This window comes from Mesoplodon densirostris, chromosome 15 (genome assembly GCF_025265405.1).
Source record: "Mesoplodon densirostris isolate mMesDen1 chromosome 15, mMesDen1 primary haplotype, whole genome shotgun sequence".
NCBI lineage: Eukaryota > Metazoa > Chordata > Mammalia > Artiodactyla > Ziphiidae > Mesoplodon > Mesoplodon densirostris.
Window position 1 is genome coordinate 22,276,183 of NC_082675.1, and position 17,374 is coordinate 22,293,556.

Sequence of the window (17,374 nt, forward strand, 5' to 3'; positions counted from 1 at the left end):
CTTACATTTTAATCTCACAAGAAATTCAAATGAAGAATATATTTCTGGAATCCATTTTTTTTTAAACAATCAAAAACTTCTTTCAGGAAACTAAAATTATACGTTAATTTCACAAACCTGACCTTGGGCTAAAATTCTGAATCAATAAATGACTTATAGGGCTTCCCTGGTGGCGCAGTGGTTGAGAGTACGCCTGCTGATGCAGGGGACACGCGTTCGTGCCCCGGTCCGGGAAGATCCCACATACCGCGGAGCGGCTAGGCCCGTGAGCCATGGCCGCTGAGCCTGCACGTCCGGAGCCTGTGCTCCGCAACGGGAGAGGCCACAACAGTGAGAGGCCCGCATACTGCAAAAAAATAAATGAATAAATAAAATAAAATAAATGACTTATAGTATTAATTTTGCTTTGTTTTTAAGTTAACAACTTTTAATTTGTATTATAAAGACTGATTCCCTTCATCAATAAACAAGGAAGATACAAGCTATGATTTTATTTTATAATTCCTTTTATTTCAGAGATGCATATGAAATTAGAATCATTCCTTTACTATCTTAAAAACTATTATTTTTATATAGACTCATTTTGTTTAATACTTTTCTTCATTATCTGGTTTAATTCCCATTATTCATTCAAGAAACATTGATGTCAGGTACTTCATTAAGCATTAGTTTAATAAACAGCTTTTATAATTTTAAATACTTAAAAATAAACTGCTTACATTGTAGTTAATTTTATCTTTTGATTGATAAAATGAAAGAATAAACTTAGTATCAAGTACTCATTCTTTGGCTCTATCATCATTATAGGGACTCAAATTCCAGAATACTGTGCCAACATAACCTTAAACCCCACAATGAAAACTAGATTTTAACAAAATATCCAGGGGAATTCCTATACTGCCATTCTGCAGCAAGTCTAACATTCAGTAGCAAAAGTTCTAATTGATGACTATATCCTTAATGATCATTCAAATCAAAGATAGTCTAGGGCAATGGTTAAGAACGTAGACTCCAGAGCCAAACTACTAAATTAGAATCCAGGGCAACTCAGCTTCCTAACTGTTGAGCTTGAGTAAGTTACTACTTAGTAACCTTGCTGTATCTCAGTTTCCTCATGTGTAAAACAGTGATAACGATAGTAACTACCTCATAAGATAGTTGTGAGGATTAAATGAGTTAATTTATGTAAAGGACTTAGAAGAGTGCTTAACACATAGTAAGCATAACATGTTAGTGATAATAATCTGAAACCAACAAACCTTATACTTATGGAAGGAACACTGCCTACACACAGTACTCTATAATTTACATGGTTCTTCCAAATATACCTAACAAAAATTTTATTTTTTTATGAAATATATTTGGAATTTATGATCAATTTCCTGAACAATTTTTATAAATGGTTTTCATAAATCTTTGTGGAGATTAAGAAGCAATGAATTTGGGACCTCCCTGGTGGCACAGTGGTTAAGAATCCACCTGCCAATGTAGGCGACACGGGTTCAAGCCCTGGTCTGGGAAGATCCCACAGCTGGCAGAGCAGCTAAGCCCATGCAACACAACTACTGAGCCTGCGTGCTGCAACTACAGAGGCCCGCACACCTGGAGCCCGTGCTCTGCAACAAGAGAAGCCACCACAATGAGAGGCCCACACACCGCAACAGAGTGGCCCCCGCTCTCTGCAACTAGAGACAGCCCGCGCGCAGCAACAAAGACCCAACGCAGCCAAAAATAAAATAAAGAAAGAAGCAATGAATTTAAGAAGAGCATTATTTGACAGTGGAGCAACTTTCAAAAATCCTGTTTCTACATAAGCTAAAACCATAAAGATCCAAGACAGCACTCTACACAAAAACATTACATACAGAACAAAAGCATTTGTGGCAGTGTTTTTGGTACTTTTTTAGTACCCTCAGGAAATTGTGCAATCCCGTCAGATACTTTTCCCAAGGACAAGAAACTACACACAGAACCAAATGTCCAATAAAGGTGCCTGAATTCCAAAATTATATTAGTAGCATGCAAATTCCTGAGAGGGAAATGGGAATGACCAATTAACTCCAAAATAAAAGGTACTGTTTCAACCTAAGTGTTTGCCCTTATTAAATATATACTCTTCAGTATCAAACTGCACTAACAAAATTTCAGGAAACTAAGCTCTTAGTAAAAGACGGTCACAGGGTTAAGTCTTATGGAGTTGATGGCTTCCTCTGCTCTACAACTTGGCATAATATCTCATAAGCACATGGAGGTTAACATGCTTGCATTAAAAATGTTGTCATGGGCTTCGCTGGTGGTGCAGTGGTTGAGAATCCACCTGCCAATGCGGGGGACGCAGGTTCAGGCCCTGGTCCGGAGGGATGCCACATGCCGCGGAGCAGCTGGGCCCGTGCACCACAACTACTGAGCCTGCACTCTGGAACCCACGAGCCACAACTGCTGAGCCCACATACCACAACTGCTGGAGCCCACATGCCTGGAGCCCGTGCTCCACAATGGGAGAGGCCACCGTAATGAGAGGCCCACGCACCACAGGGAACAGTGGCCCCCGCTCACCGCAACTAGAGAAAGCCGCACACAGCAATGAAGAACCAACACAGCCAAAAATAAATAAATAAATTTATAAAAATGTTGTCACTTATAGACCTGTGTTTTCTGATAAGATTTTCATTGTTTTTGCTCTTACATTTAGGTCTTTGATTTATTTTGAGTTAATTTTTGTGTATGGTGTGAGGTAGGGGTCCAAATTCATCATTTTGCACGTGGATATCCAGTTGTCTGTTGTCCAGCAACATTCACTGAAAAGACCATTCTTTCCCCCATTTAATGGTCTTCACACCATTGTTGAGAATCAGTTGGCCATAAATGTGAGGATTTATTTCTGGACTCTCAATTCCATTGACCTGTGTTATTCTTAAGCTAGTACCACACTGTCTTGATTACTGTTGCTTTATAGTAGATTTTGCTTTTTTTTTTTTTTTTGCAGTACGCGGGCCTCTCACTGTTGTGGCCTTTCCCGTTGCAGAGCACAGGCTCTGGAGGCGCAGACTCAGTGGCCATGGCTCACGGGCCCAGCCGCTCCACGGCATGCGGGATCCTCCCAGACCGGGGCACGAACCTGTATCCCCTGCATCGGCAGGCGGACTCTCAACCACTGCACCACCATGGAAGCCCTATAGTAGATTTTGAAATTGGGAAGTGTGAGACCTCTAAGTTTGTTCTTTTTCAAGATTGTCTTAGCTATTCTGGGTACCCTGCATTTCCATATGGATTTTAGGATCAGCTTGTCAATCTCTGCAAAAAAGGCAGATGGGATTTTGATAGGAATTGCACTTAACCTGTACATCATTTGGGGGAGTACTGCAATATTAACACTGTTAAGTCTTCTAGTCCATGAACTTAGGATGTCAAGATTAGACTTATTATTTTAAAACCACATTCCTTAAACTGCCCAGTCCAACTGCTAAAATAAAACAACCAAGAAAAATACCTTCAGCCCCAAAGAACTGAATCCATTCCAGCTTTACTTGATGCTGCAGAGTTCAATCACAAAAGAAAGAAAGGTCACACAAGAGATCCCAATAATAATTTTTAGAATGTTTGTCCTTTAAACCTAATAATTACCCTCTTCTCTCATCTCCCCTTGCTCCTACTTTCTATTTACTTGGATGATTCTTTTCCAATATGTCTTTTCTTTTAACCTATTCTTACTTTCCCCTCTTCATCTTCAAAAATCATTTTTTCTTACATCTATAATCTAAAAATGGGCACCAATGGCTTTCTATATGCATGATTTGGCAAAATATAAGTATCAAGGTTTCTGACTTTCCTTTTATGATGACTGACAGAGGGAAATAATAATCATAGTAAGTTTCATCTTCATCAAAGTGATGTTCTTTATGCGATTCTGGAAGTGCTGAGAATACTGATAAGAAAATTTTCCTACCATTTTCTGAACTAAGTCCACAGTAAGTTGAAACACTAGTATGGCAATTTTTGAACTTCTACTATGGCAAACTTAGCCAGTGACAGCATGGCAATGCCAGATATATAATCATGAAAAGGAAAACCATATACAATAAGATGCCTTCCATATTTAACAGTCACAGCTAAACTTTCTTTTCACTCTTGCAAAGCTACAACAGAGTCAGGTTTGCTGTTTTACTTAGACCACCTGCTATTTCTTAGCAATCCGTTCTTTATCCACAACATAGTACCACATCCTCATTACAAACAGTTATTTGTCAGCTAGAATCTCAACAACTCACATTTCAGATTACTGCAATTTAACCTTACACTATTAATTACTAAATAATGCATGTTCTCCAGACTGAAATTTCCTGTCCTAGAGGTAATATAGCCATGAGAGAAAAAGGGGGTTTTTGGTAGTGGTCACAGTAAGGGCAGTTGGAGCCATACTATGACACCTGCTTCCCCTCTTTTACTGTTCTACTCTCTAGTTACTGTTACTGCTTGTTCAATCTCCCAATACTACTTTTGACCTCTAGTAAAAGGGACTAGTCTCTGATCTCTAGTTAAAGAATAGAAGGATATTATAACTGCTTTCTGTTTCTCAACAGCAAGAAAATATTAATGATAAAACAAGCCTTATATCGCAACATTAAGTAGACATTACCAGTGGTATAATCTAGCTAAAATATTTAACTTGGATCCATCAAGTCTTTTAGTTTACAGGAAAAGAAACAAGATAAATGGCACCACATGGAAGCTACCAGACAAATCCAGAAGTTAACTGCAGGACAACTGGTTTGGTCTCCCCAGTGACTCAGAGTCATGAAAAAAGGGACCATGCTACATTAAAAGAAACTTAAGTGACATTAATTAAGGCATGATCCTGGATTAGATACTGATTTTGACATAACAGCTTCAAAGAACATTCTTAGATAGGCAAAAAAAAATTTTTTTAATTTATTTATTTATTTATTTATTTATTTTTGGTTGTGTTGGGTATTCATTGCTGAGTGTGGGTTTTCTTTAGTTGCGTTGAGCCAGGGCTACTATTCATTGCGGTGCACGGGCTCATTGCGGTGGCTTCTCTTGTTGTGGAGCACAGGCTCTAGGGCACAGGCTCAGTAGTCGTGGCGCACGGGTTTAGTTGCTCTGCGGCATGTGGGATCTTCCTGGACCAGGGCTCGAAGCCGTGTCCCCTGCACTGGCAGGCGGATTCTTAAGCACTGCACCACCAGGGAAGCCCCATAGGCAAAATTTTTAATATTGTCTGAGAATTTATTAAGAGGAAAATTTACTTAAATGGAAAGTTGGTGGGGAGGGGGGTCACTGCCTGAAAAAAAAAAGGTTTCAAAACAGTATCTAGGGCTTCCCTGGTGGCGCAGTGGTTGAGAGTCCGCCTGCCGATGCTTGGGACACGGGTTTGTGCCCCGGTCCGGGAAGATCCCACATGCCGCGGATCGGCTGGGCCCGTGAGCCATGGCCGCTGAGCCTGCGCGTCCGGAGCCTGTGCTCCGCAACGGGAGAAGCCACAACAGTGAGAGGCCAGTGTACCGCAAAAAAAAAAAAAAAAAAAAAAAAGTATCTATATAATGTTCACCATACAATCCAGCAATCCCACTCCTAAATATTTACTATATATATATATATATGTGTGTGTGTGTCTGTCTGTATGTCTTATGAAACACACAAAGACTTGTACGTGAATGTTCATAGTAGCTCTATTCACAATCACTAAAAACCAGAAAAAAAACCAAATGTTTGTTCATCGACTAGCACCTGGATAGCAAATTGCAGGACACGTACATTGGAGCAGTACTCAGTAATAAAAAGGAAAAGTCTTCTACAACTTTTACTGACTGTGATGGTGATTATACAACTATACATATTTGTCAGAACTCATACAACTATACACTTAAAGTTGATAAATTTTATTTTTTATAAATTATACCTAAATAAAGATGATTTTAAATATAATTAGAAGTAAAGACATTTTGTGCAGTCTTATTTTAGCTAAAATACCTATATACATTTGTCAGTATGTGTGCAAATATTGTTATATAGAAAGATGTACAGAAAAAGTTCCAGAAAGTTATGTATTAAGGTATTAATAGTAGTAATCACTGTATTAATAATTTTACGGGAGGGGGGTATTTTTGCTTGTCTTATGTTTTCTAATTTTATACCATGCACACATGCAGTTTTTGTAATAATAAAAGGCTGTGTGTGTGGTTTTTTTTAAATACAGACACTTTGATTTAAAATTTTCTTGGGCTTCCCTGGTGGCACAGTGGTTGAGAGTCCGCCTGTCAATGCAGGAGACACGGGTTCATACCCCAGTCCAGAAAGATCCCACATGCCACGGAGCGGCGAGGCCCATGAGCCGTGGCCGCTGAGCCTGCACATCCGGAGCCTGTGCTCCGCAACAGGAGAGGTCTCAAGAGTGAGAGGCCCACCTCCCGCAAAAAAAATAAAAAATTAAAAAAAAATAAAATGAAATGAAATAAAATAAAGTAAAATAAAATTTTCTTATAGGGACTTCCCTGGTGGCACAACGGTTAAGAATCCGCCTGCCAATGCAGGGGACACAGGTTCGAGCCCTGGTCCGGGAAGATCCCACACGTCTCGGAGCAACTAAGTCCATGTGCCACCACTACTGAGCCTGCGCTCTAGAGCCCACAAGCCACACCTACTGAGCCCGCGTGCCACACTACTGAAGCCCACGCAACTAGAGCTCATATCCGCAACGAGAAGCCACCACAATGAGAAGCCACCACAATGAGAAGCCACCACAATGAGAAGCCCGTGCTCCGCAACGAGAAGCCCGCACACCACAACGAAGAGTAGCCCCCCGCACACTACAACTAGAGAGAAAGCCTGTGCGCAGCAATGAAGACCCAACACAGCCATAAATAAATAAATAAATTTTTAAATAAATAAATAAATAAATTTTTCTTATAGAAATGTCTGTGAGATCAATCTGTGGATCTGTGGGTTATAAATTTAATTATAATTGTGATTCTGAAGGTAAGTTTATATTGTTTAAATAATATTTACAGTATAAGCAATTATTTTCTTTGGTTCATAGTGAATACACATTCAATGAACATGATATGTTACAAGCATCATATCTGCATTATATTGTTGTCTCTGGTTTCCTCCTGCACAAAATAGCAATCTACTCCAGCTACTGAAGAAGCACCAAAATAAAAATAATACTATTAAATTTCAATTCAAACATCAGGCTTTGTCTCTAAGAGTTTTTTAAAAACAGCAATCATTTTATGGCTGAGTAATATTCCATTGTATATATGTGCCACATCTTCTTTATCCATTCATCTGTCAATGGACACTTAGGTTGCTTCCATGTCCTGGCTATTGTAAATAGTACTGCAGTGAAGGTGGATAGACCTAGAGTCTGTCATACAGAGTGAAGTAAGTCAGAAAGGGAAAAACAAATACCATATGCTAACACATATATATATGATATCTTAAAAAAAAAATGGTTCTTGGGCCTCCCTGGTGGCGCAGTGGTTGAGAGTCCGCCTGCCGATGCAGGGGATACGGGTTCGTGACCCGGTCTGGGAGGATCCCATATGCCGCGGAGCGGCTGGGCCCGTGAGCCATGGCCGCTGGGCCTGCGCGTCCGGAGCCTGTGCTCCGCAACGGGAGAGGCCACAACAGTGAGAGGCCCGCATACCGCAAAAAGAAAAAAAAAAAAAAAAAAAAAAGGTTCTGACGAACCTAGGGGCAGGACAGGAATAAAAACGCAGACGTAGAGAATGGACTTGAGGACACAGTGAGGGGGAAGGGTAAGCTGGGATGAAGTGAGAGAGTAACAGTGATATACATACACTACCAAATGTAAAATAGATAGCTAGTGGGAAGCAGCTGCATCACACAGGGAGATCAGCTCAGTGTTGTGTGACCACCTAGAGGGGTGGGATAGAGAGGGTGGGAGGGAGATGCAAGAGGGAGGGGATATGGGGATATATGTATACATATAGCTGATTCACTTTGTTATACAGCAGAAACTAACACAACATTGTAAAGCAATTAGACTCCAATAAAGATGTTAAAAAAATAGCAATCATTCAAAAGAAGCAAGAATTGTAATCAACAAACTTAATGAAAAAATACTGCTTCTGCTTTTAGTAAAAATAAGTAGTAAAAGAACAGGACATTAATAAGAACTATGGGGTAAGAGTAAACAGCTTTCAGTTATACTTTTATTATTTTTAATAATACATACAAATACGTTGTCAAATATCGTATAGAGCAGCCTAGATTTAGCCGCCTTTTACAATACAACTGTTTGGTGTGAAAGACTCACTGTTCCTCAAACACTCACAGGGATTTCTGGGGTCACAGAAAAGTGACGGGGACAGGAAGAGGTTTGAGGTTTTTGTTTTGTGGGGGGAGGGTTTGGTGTTTGTTTGTTTTGGTCTGAGTTTTAGGTTTGTTTATTTTGGGGGGGAGGTTTTTTTTTGTTTTTTTGTTTTTTTTTTTTTTTGGTTTGGCAGTTTTGTTTGCTTTGGGGCTTGCTTTTAAATAGAGTTAATTAGCAAAAGAAGATAAACAACAAAGTACCAAATCCCTACCACACGCAAGGCATTGTTCTAAATATCTACCTACATTCTCTTTTACTTAACAATTCTTTGAGATGGATATTACTGTCCCATTATACATATGAGAACACTGGATATATAACACTTAAGATTTGTCAAAAACTCAACTAGTAAGTAGCAGAGTCAAAACTTAGAGATATGAACCTGGATTTGCATCCATACTTGAGCTTTCAAAGACCATTCTTCCTCACTATTTTCGAGGAAAGATCTGAAACAGAAAATTGGAACAGACTACCACTAAATGATGAAGCTAAAAGATATATCCAAAACTCAACTGTATTTTTTCTATACACTAGCATGAGCTAGTGATGAACAATGATGTGAAATGAAATGTTAAAAACAGTACCATGTACAACAGCATCTAATAGAATAAAATAAATACTTAGATAAATTTTTGGAAGAAATGTAAGACTTGGTCCTGAAAACTATAAAACATCATTGAAAGGACAGATTAAACACAATCTCTATAAAAATCCCAGCTACTCTTGGGCAGAAATTGATATGCTGATCCTAAAATCCATATGTAAGGGACCCAGAAAAGTCAAAACAGTCTTGAAAAAGAACAAAGTTATAGAACTTACACTTAATTTCAAAACCTATTACAAAGCTACTGTAACCAAATAGTGTTGTACTGGCATAAGGATAGGCAATAGAATAAGATTGAGAATCCAGAAAAAAACCTAACACATATTTAGCTGATTTTTCAATAAGGGTGCAAACACCACCCAATGGGATAAGAACAGTCTTTTCAATATATAGTGCTGGGACAACTGGATCACAATATGCAAAAGAATGAATTTGGACCACTGCCTTACACCATATGCAAAAATTAACTCAAAATGGATTGATGACCTAAATATAAGAACTAAAAACATAAAATTCTTAGAAGAAAGCATAGGGGTAAACCTTCATGACCTTGAATTTGGCAACGGATTCTTAGATATGACACCAAAAGCATGAGCAACAAAAGAACTTCATCAAAATTAAAATGTTTTTTGCAACAAAGGACACTGTCAAAAAAGTTAAAACACAACCTACAGAATGGGAGAAAACATTTGCAAATCATATATCTAATTTAGTATCCAAAATATTTTTTAAACTCCTACAATTCAATAATAAAAAGACAAATAACCCAATTAAAAATTGGACCCCCCCCCCAAAATGGACAAAGGATTTGAACAGAAATTTCTCCAAAGATATACAAATGGCCAATAAGCACACACACAAAAATATGCCCAACATCATTAGTCATCAAGGAAATGCAAATCAAAATTGCAATAAGATACCATTTAACACTTACTAGGATGGCTAAGTTAAAAAGACAAACCATGGGACTTCCCTGGTGGCGCAGTGGTTAAGAATCTGCCTGCCAATGCAGGGGACATGGCTTCGATCCCTAGTCCGGGAAGATCCCACATGCCGCGGAGCAACTAAGCCTGTGAGCCACAAATACTGAGCCCGGGTGCCACAACTACTGAAGCCCACACGCCTAGAGCCGGTGCTCCACAACAAGAGAAGACACTGCAATGAGAAGCCTGTGCACCATAACGAAGAGTAGCCTCCGCTCGCCACAACTAGAGAAAGCCAGTGGGCAACAATGAAGACCCAACACAGCCAAAAATAAATAAAATTAAAAAAAAAAGACAAACCAATAACAAGTACTGGCAAGACTGTAAAACTCTCATACACTGCTGGTGGGAATGCAAAATGATGCAATGACTTAGGAAACAGTTTTTCAACTCTTCAAAAGGTTAAAATAGAGTTACCATATAACCCAGCAATTGGGATATGCCCAAGAGAAATGAAAACATATGTCCACACTAAAGCTTGTACACAAATGTTCATAGCAGCATCATTCATTATAACCAAAAAGTGGGGGGGGGGAACCTATGTCTATCAATGCATGAAAAGATACAATGTGGTATATCTGTTCAATTAAGTATTATTCAGCTATAAATAAATGATACAGGTACAACATGGCTAAACCTCAAAAACACTGATAAGTGAAAGAAGCCAGTCACAAAAAGACCACATATTGTAAGATTAATTATATCTCAACAAAGCTGGGGTTTTTTAAGACACTTTAAAAAAAAAAGTCATGGGGATGCACAGCATGGTGACTATAGAACTATAACACTGTATAGTATATTTGATTGTTGCTAAAAGAGTAGATCTTAAAAGCTCTCATCACAAGAAAAAAATCTGTAACTATGTATGGTAATGGATGTTAACTAGACTTACTGTAATGATCACTTTGTAATATACATAAATATCAAATCATTATGTTGTACACCTGAAACTAATGTTACATGTCAATTATATTGATATCCCAATTAAAATAAGGAATTTTTTAAAAGACATGTGCATGAACTACAAAAATGAAATGCTGAGAGAAAAAAAGCACCTAATTTTCAATTTTTCTTCTTCACATGCATATTCCTAAAATTTTGTCTTCGTATACATTCATATTTTGTCCATGAACAACTACTGAAATTAAATCAAGTACTGAAATTCAAAAAACATGAAAAAAACAGCTCCTGAAATATCAAATAACTTTCAAACAATTCTACTTCAGCATTGACTCTGAACTAAACATAAATCTCAATTTCAAAATACCACATAAAAATTACAAATACTCAGAGGTTTAAGCAAATTGCCAGCTTTTCTGAATAAACAGTAATTCAGATTTGCTTTGATGAAAATGTAAATATTTACCTGCCTGAAAAGAACAAAATCCTATAAGCCTAGTGTTCCCAAATGATGAAAAGAAAGAAAAATGCAATTTTTTAATTCAGAATTTAGTTTCAGAATTAATTTTAACCTAGCTAGGATTATACATAGTTGATGGTTTATACTAAGCAAAGTATACCCTGCTTTTGCCTAAAATATACTGAAAACAAGGCATTTATAAACAGTTACAAAAGTTAAGTTGGGACTGAGAAAAATCACATCATACAGTAAATGTGACAGAGATAATAACTTCAAAAAGCTCCTGAAAATACAAGAACTCCTATTTTGGAAACTCCCTAAGTCATTTAGTCTTTCTACAAATATTTACTGACCATCTACCATGTGCTAAGCACTGCGCCTGATACCAGGATGCCATGGTGAGCAATGAACAGATCAGGTCCCTGCTCGCAGGAAGCTTACACTAAAACAGTGCTTGTCAAATGTGCCTGATATAATCACTCAAGAGCTTGTTAAAAATTCAAAATCTGCTCCTCTTCTTTGGAGAGTCTGAGTCCGTGGGCCTGGGGTGAGTTATGACGCCTGTAAATTTATCAAGCGCTCCAGATTATTCCTATGCCCTGGCTGTTTAGGGAGCCCGATGCTCGGCGGCATCCCATCCCATCCAGCCGGAGCCACACCTCCGAAGTCCATTTCACTCAACTTCCTTCACCCTGACCGATAAATACCCCAAACACACCATCACGCTGAGATGGATGTAAAGAATTCCAAAATCACTCTGTGCTGAGACACCGACAGACTTGCTTCCTTCCGGGAACGGACAGCTCACTGCCTTAGATTCCACCTGGGGCTGTCTGCACCTGAGCCTCCCGGGGCTGCGCCGACACCTGTCTCCTAGCGGCTGCGGTCTACCTGTCCCGTGGGCCCGAGTCACGGGCAGCCACCGCCCAGCGGGGACGGAGGCAAGGGATTGGCACCGCGCGCATTAGGCGCCGACTGTATACGGCCCCCCGTGCGCGCACACACACTCCCGCGGAAACTGAGGTGGGCAGGCAATAGACCGGGTCCCGCTGCCGAGCGGCGCGAGGCAGGGCTCGAACCCGGACGACAGGGCGGGTTCCGCCTCGCGGGCGCTCGTCAGCCGCCGAGGCCCGGCCCGGCTCGCACCGACGGAGTTTCACAAAGAAAGTCTCCCGGCCCGCGCCCCTCACGCACTCACCGGAGGCGGCGCCGGCGGTGACTCAGGCTCCCGCCGCCTACGACTCCGTGCCGGGGTCGACCCCGGGGTGGGCTCGAGCGCCGGCGGCGGCGACTGCTCCATCTCCGCGGGGCCCGGGCCGCGTCCGCCTCGAGCTAACGGTCCCGCCAGCTAGGCGCGCGCGCCGGCCCCGCGCGCCATGTTCCCGCCGTGCCGCGCGCCGCCGCGGCGACCCCCACACACCCCCACACACCCAACACCGCGCACGCGCGCATCGCCGCGCCCGCTCCCCGCGCGCCTCCGCTAGTCCCCCCGACCGCGCAAGCGCGCACTCGCCGCGCCCCCTCCCCGCGCGCCCCGCCTCGCGCCCTCTGGAGCCGGCCGCTGTTCCCAGCGTTGCGCCCACCCCCTCTGCGCCGTCCTGCCGGGCCAGAGAGCTCGCCGTTCTGGGCTGGGCGCCGCCGCCTGCCGCACTGCGGACGACGCCGGACCAGACCCCTCGGCACTGCCCTTTTTGCTTCACCTACTTGGGCTTGAGGAGATGGTCCAAGCCAAGAGGGAATTATCCCAAGAAGTCCCGGGGGAAGACGCCGCTAAGGTGATGAGAGCCCCATCGCGAAGGTGTGTGAGCACGTGCGCCAGCCTAAGTAGCACAGTTGATGTCCATGTCCCTGGAAAGCCGGACTCAATGGAGAATCCGAGTTCGAGTCCCGCATCTCCACTCACCTTTGCCTGATTAAGGTCAGGTCTCCAGGAGCCTGTTTCCCCTTAATCGGGAACGTCCAGCAAGTTAGGAGGACTTGAAATAATCCAGATAAAATGTCAACACCGCACCTAGTGCTCACCAAATGGTAATCCAGTGACAAGACCTCTTAAGTAATTTTGTTTTATGGTAACCAAGGGGCCTTGAAAAAGGACATTTCGGTTCAAGTCTTGCCTCCGGTTCTTGCAAACTGGGAAACCTTGAACAGTTCGCTTGACAGACCCAGAGAGCCTTGATCTCTAAATCTGCAAAGGGAGGAGCGGCAGTAATACTTCACGGGGTTGAGGTGAGCTTTCCGATGAGGCACACACCTCTCTGAGCACAATGCCTGGCACACACCAAGCTATCCAAGCTTCAGTGGTATAATTCCAGCCCTATCTTCCAAGACTCCTAAAGTTTAGTGAAGGGGGCTCTGCTCCCAAACCCTGTGGTATAATTAGCTGGGAGGGGGCTCGCTCAACCTTGGGGCTGGAGGGACTTAGTTCCCACATCTTCACTTTCCATTCTCTGCCCCAAACCTCTCTGGAAACCCTAAAGTTGGCACAAAAACAACAGCAGAGAATGTTTTCACTTGTAAAAAGAAAAGAAGAAGAGTGCCTGAGGGTCTCCTGGAGTTTTAAGTGGTTGAATTTATTAGTCTGGCCTTTTCCAGACACAAGTAACCAAACATTTTTAAAACAAAATTTTTTTTAATTTAAAAAACTCAACCTGGAGTAAAACAATTATGGGAATAATTGAAAAGTCCTGGGTGGTACCTCACTTAAGGCATAGCTGGATCCAGGTGCTCAAACGATAACCTCAGTGTTTCTCCAATCTCTCAGCTCTGCTTCCCTCTGTGATGACTTCATGCTCATGCAGTTCTCTCCACATAGTGTCCTGGGCAGCTCCTAACTCACACCTACCATGGTAGGGTGAAAAATGGCTTCCAAAGATGTTCTCATCCTAATTCCCCAGAATTTATGAATATGTAACTTTACATATTCAAAGCAGGAGCTGTTTCCCAGTAGGTCCAGTTCCAGCCAAAGTCTTGGGTTTTCTTTCACTGGACCCATTTGGGTCATGTGACCTGCCTGAGCCAATCACAGCAAGATTGGCCAGATCTGACTATATGGAGCCCCTCTAGGAAGGGGGTGGGGTCAACCCTGCCAGAAGGACCTGGGGTTGGGGCAAGTGGGAGGAGGGATTCCCCTCCCCCAGAAAAAATAGGGTTGCAATTACCATAAGAGGCATCAGGTTCAGGACAGACACAAAGTACAGCTGTCTATTGCACCATCATCAAGGCACCGGAGGTCCACCACCAAGCAACATGCCTGTTCTTCAAAAGGGACTGGCAGTTACTTCAGTCACTGGGTGGTACCCCTCCACCTCTGCTCCCACCACCCACCCCAGACCTGGCATTTCCCAAATCTGTTTTGTCAAAGGAATCTCAGTTATCCACCCATCTTGTGTGAACCCAAAAAAGGTAAACAGGTGATGTTACTTCCTTGCTCAAGAACTTTCTATGGCTCCCTCTGGCTATGTATGTGACCCTCCCACCTTTAATGATAGAAGCCAACACTGACAGATGCCCTACCAGGCACTTTAAATGAAACCTCCACCACTGAATCCTCAGAAATGCTGTATTAAGATGGTACTCTTATTGCACCCATTTTACAGATAAGGAAATAAAAGCTCAGCAATTAGAAGTAACTTGTCCAAAGCCAAAGGTCAGGAAGTTCAGAGAGCTCAGATTAGCACAATATTGCTCCCACTACTGATGTTGCCATCCCAGCTCCATTTGCTCACATTTCAAAATCCTGTGCCCACCTCCAGCTGGGTGGGCAGTGAGAGGAGCTCTACCAGAGGAGCCTCTAGGCACCCCTTTGTCTTCTATAGCGTGCGAGGGCGCGGGAGGGGGAGGCAGACACCTAGGTACCATCTCCCCCTCCCTCTATGACTTCATGGGATAGGGAAAAAGAATTCCCCAAAAAGAAAACCGGAGTATAAGGTTAAGAAGAGGAAGTGGATGCTGGGTGTCCCCAGATTGGCAGCTGATGTCTCCCCATTAGTAATGAGTGTATTAGCTTCCTCTGGCTGCTGTAACAAATTACCACAAATTGGGTGGCTTAAAATAACACACATTTATTCTCTTAACTTTTGTAGGTCATAAGTCTGAAATCAGTTTCACCTGGCTAAAGTCAAGGTGTAAAATAAAAGGACTGGTTCCTTCAGGAGGCTCCGATGGAAGAATCCAGTTCTTTGCTTTTTGTCAGCTTCTAGTGGCTGCCTATAGTGGCTTGTGGCCTCTTCCTCTGTTTTGAAAGAGCACCACTCCATCTCTTCTGACTCTGACTCTTCCTGTGTCCCTCTTAAAAGGAACATTGTGATAACACTGTGCCCACCTTGATAAAACAGGATGGTCTTCCCATCTCAAGATCCTTCACTTAATCACATCTGCAAAGTCTCTTTTGCCATGTAAAGGCACGTATTCATAAATTCGGGGGATTAGGATAAGAACATCTTTGGAGGCCACTATTCATCCTACCATGGTAGGTATAATCAAAGAGCTAATACAAAGTGCTCTGGAAACAGAGAAGGGCTCCCTGACTACCCCAAGAGGGAAAGATGCCCTAAGAAACCACAGCCTTCACATTAAATATTCAAATGAGCTAAAATCCATCTAACTTGGCAATCTCAGCCTCATTCCTTTAAATAGGCAAACCACCTAAATCCCCATCTAGCCCTCAGCAACAGGCCAGCCAAGCCTCAGAATGCTTGCACACCCTTCTAATTTCCATTGCCAACCACCACCCTCATTGCCTGGGGCAACAGCTGTGTGCCCCTCACCCTCCCCTGGCTGGCTCACCAGTGGCATCTGAACCAAGACACTCAACTCATGGCATAGTCAGCAAGCTACAATATGGCCTAGCATCAGTCAGCCAAAGTTACAAAAGAAGCAAAATCAGTGGGTCAGAAAGAGACAAGAAGAGCCAGCCATTAGAACTGCCTGGTCTCCTGATGGCTCCCAGGCCCAGCCCTCTGTAAGGCTGAAACAGATCCCCTTTTCCATGAAGTAATTTGGGCCTCTGTTCCTTGTCACCAAGATGTCCCAGCTTCCACAGATCATGGCGTTGTACCCATTCATCATGATTGAACATACAGGCATTCAAGATTTAGAAATCACTCTCATGTGAGTTTTGTCAGTGTGAGTCAACATCCCTGAGTCTGAATGAATAAGGGATGGAGATGAGGAACATGAATTTGAGTCAGAAAGCCCTGGGTTGGGTCCCAGCTCTGCCACTTCCTAGCTGTGTGACACTGGGTAAGTCACCTTACTCCTTCAGCCTGGGTTCCTCACCTATAACAAAAAGGTGATCAGAGGACCTAGCCCATAGAATCACTAGACAAGACCAACCTAGGGAGGCGCTTTACACAGGGCCTCCTTGGTCATCATTGGGTCAACATGACATGCCCACATGCCTTAGTTACATTTCCAAAATCCAAACAGCTCTGAAACTGGAGAGTCCTCCATAACTCTCGTGGCAGAAAAGATGGACCTGAAGTGACATGAAGCTATTTACAGTTTTCTCTATTCCTCTTACTGTGACTATTTGCTGCAGCAATATTAAAGTGTTTGGTTATAGGATTCAGTGGGGTATTACGTATAAACACAGTTGATGTGCCTGGTCCTCTTCCTAAAATCAGGAAATTTTTTAATTTCACAACTTACCTGGCTCTGTGATTTCAGAGATGATGAGGGTGAGAATGGGACTCTAAAACTGGCCCATGTGGGAATTCCCTGGCAGTCCAGTGGTTAGGACTCCACACTTCCACTGCAGGGGATACGGGTTCGATCCCTGGTCAGGGAACTAAGATCCCGAAAGCCACATAGCCAAAAAAATGAAAATGAAAAATAAAATTTTTAAAAATTAAAGTTAAAAAAAAATAAAACTGGCCCATAGTAGATGCACCAAGGTACCGACCATCTTGTAAGGACTCTGGCCAGTCTCGACACACCCCACCCTGACTCACTGTGCCCCATCCCCTGCAACTTTAGAATTTGTATGAAGCTCACCCAGGGATACATCCCAAGAAACCTGCCTGGTTACAGCCAAGGTAGAGGCATCAGACGAAAGGCACACCACTTCA

The 17,374-nt window shown here is 42.5% G+C and overlaps 1 protein-coding gene across 2 annotated transcripts in view; it reads right to left on the bottom strand.

Moving 5' to 3' along the window:
* TTC28 (tetratricopeptide repeat domain 28) overlaps nucleotides 1–12,677 on the bottom strand; it is a 598,643-nt gene extending 585,966 nt beyond the window's left edge. For both annotated transcript variants that reach the window (XM_060119074.1, XM_060119075.1), the window contains exon 1: nucleotides 12,505–12,677. In XM_060119074.1, coding sequence (XP_059975057.1) covers nucleotides 12,505–12,606 — 102 coding nt within the window. In that variant the 5' untranslated portion in view covers nucleotides 12,607–12,677. The remainder of the gene's footprint in view (nucleotides 1–12,504) is intronic.
* Nucleotides 12,678–17,374: the final 4,697 nt, after the last annotated feature.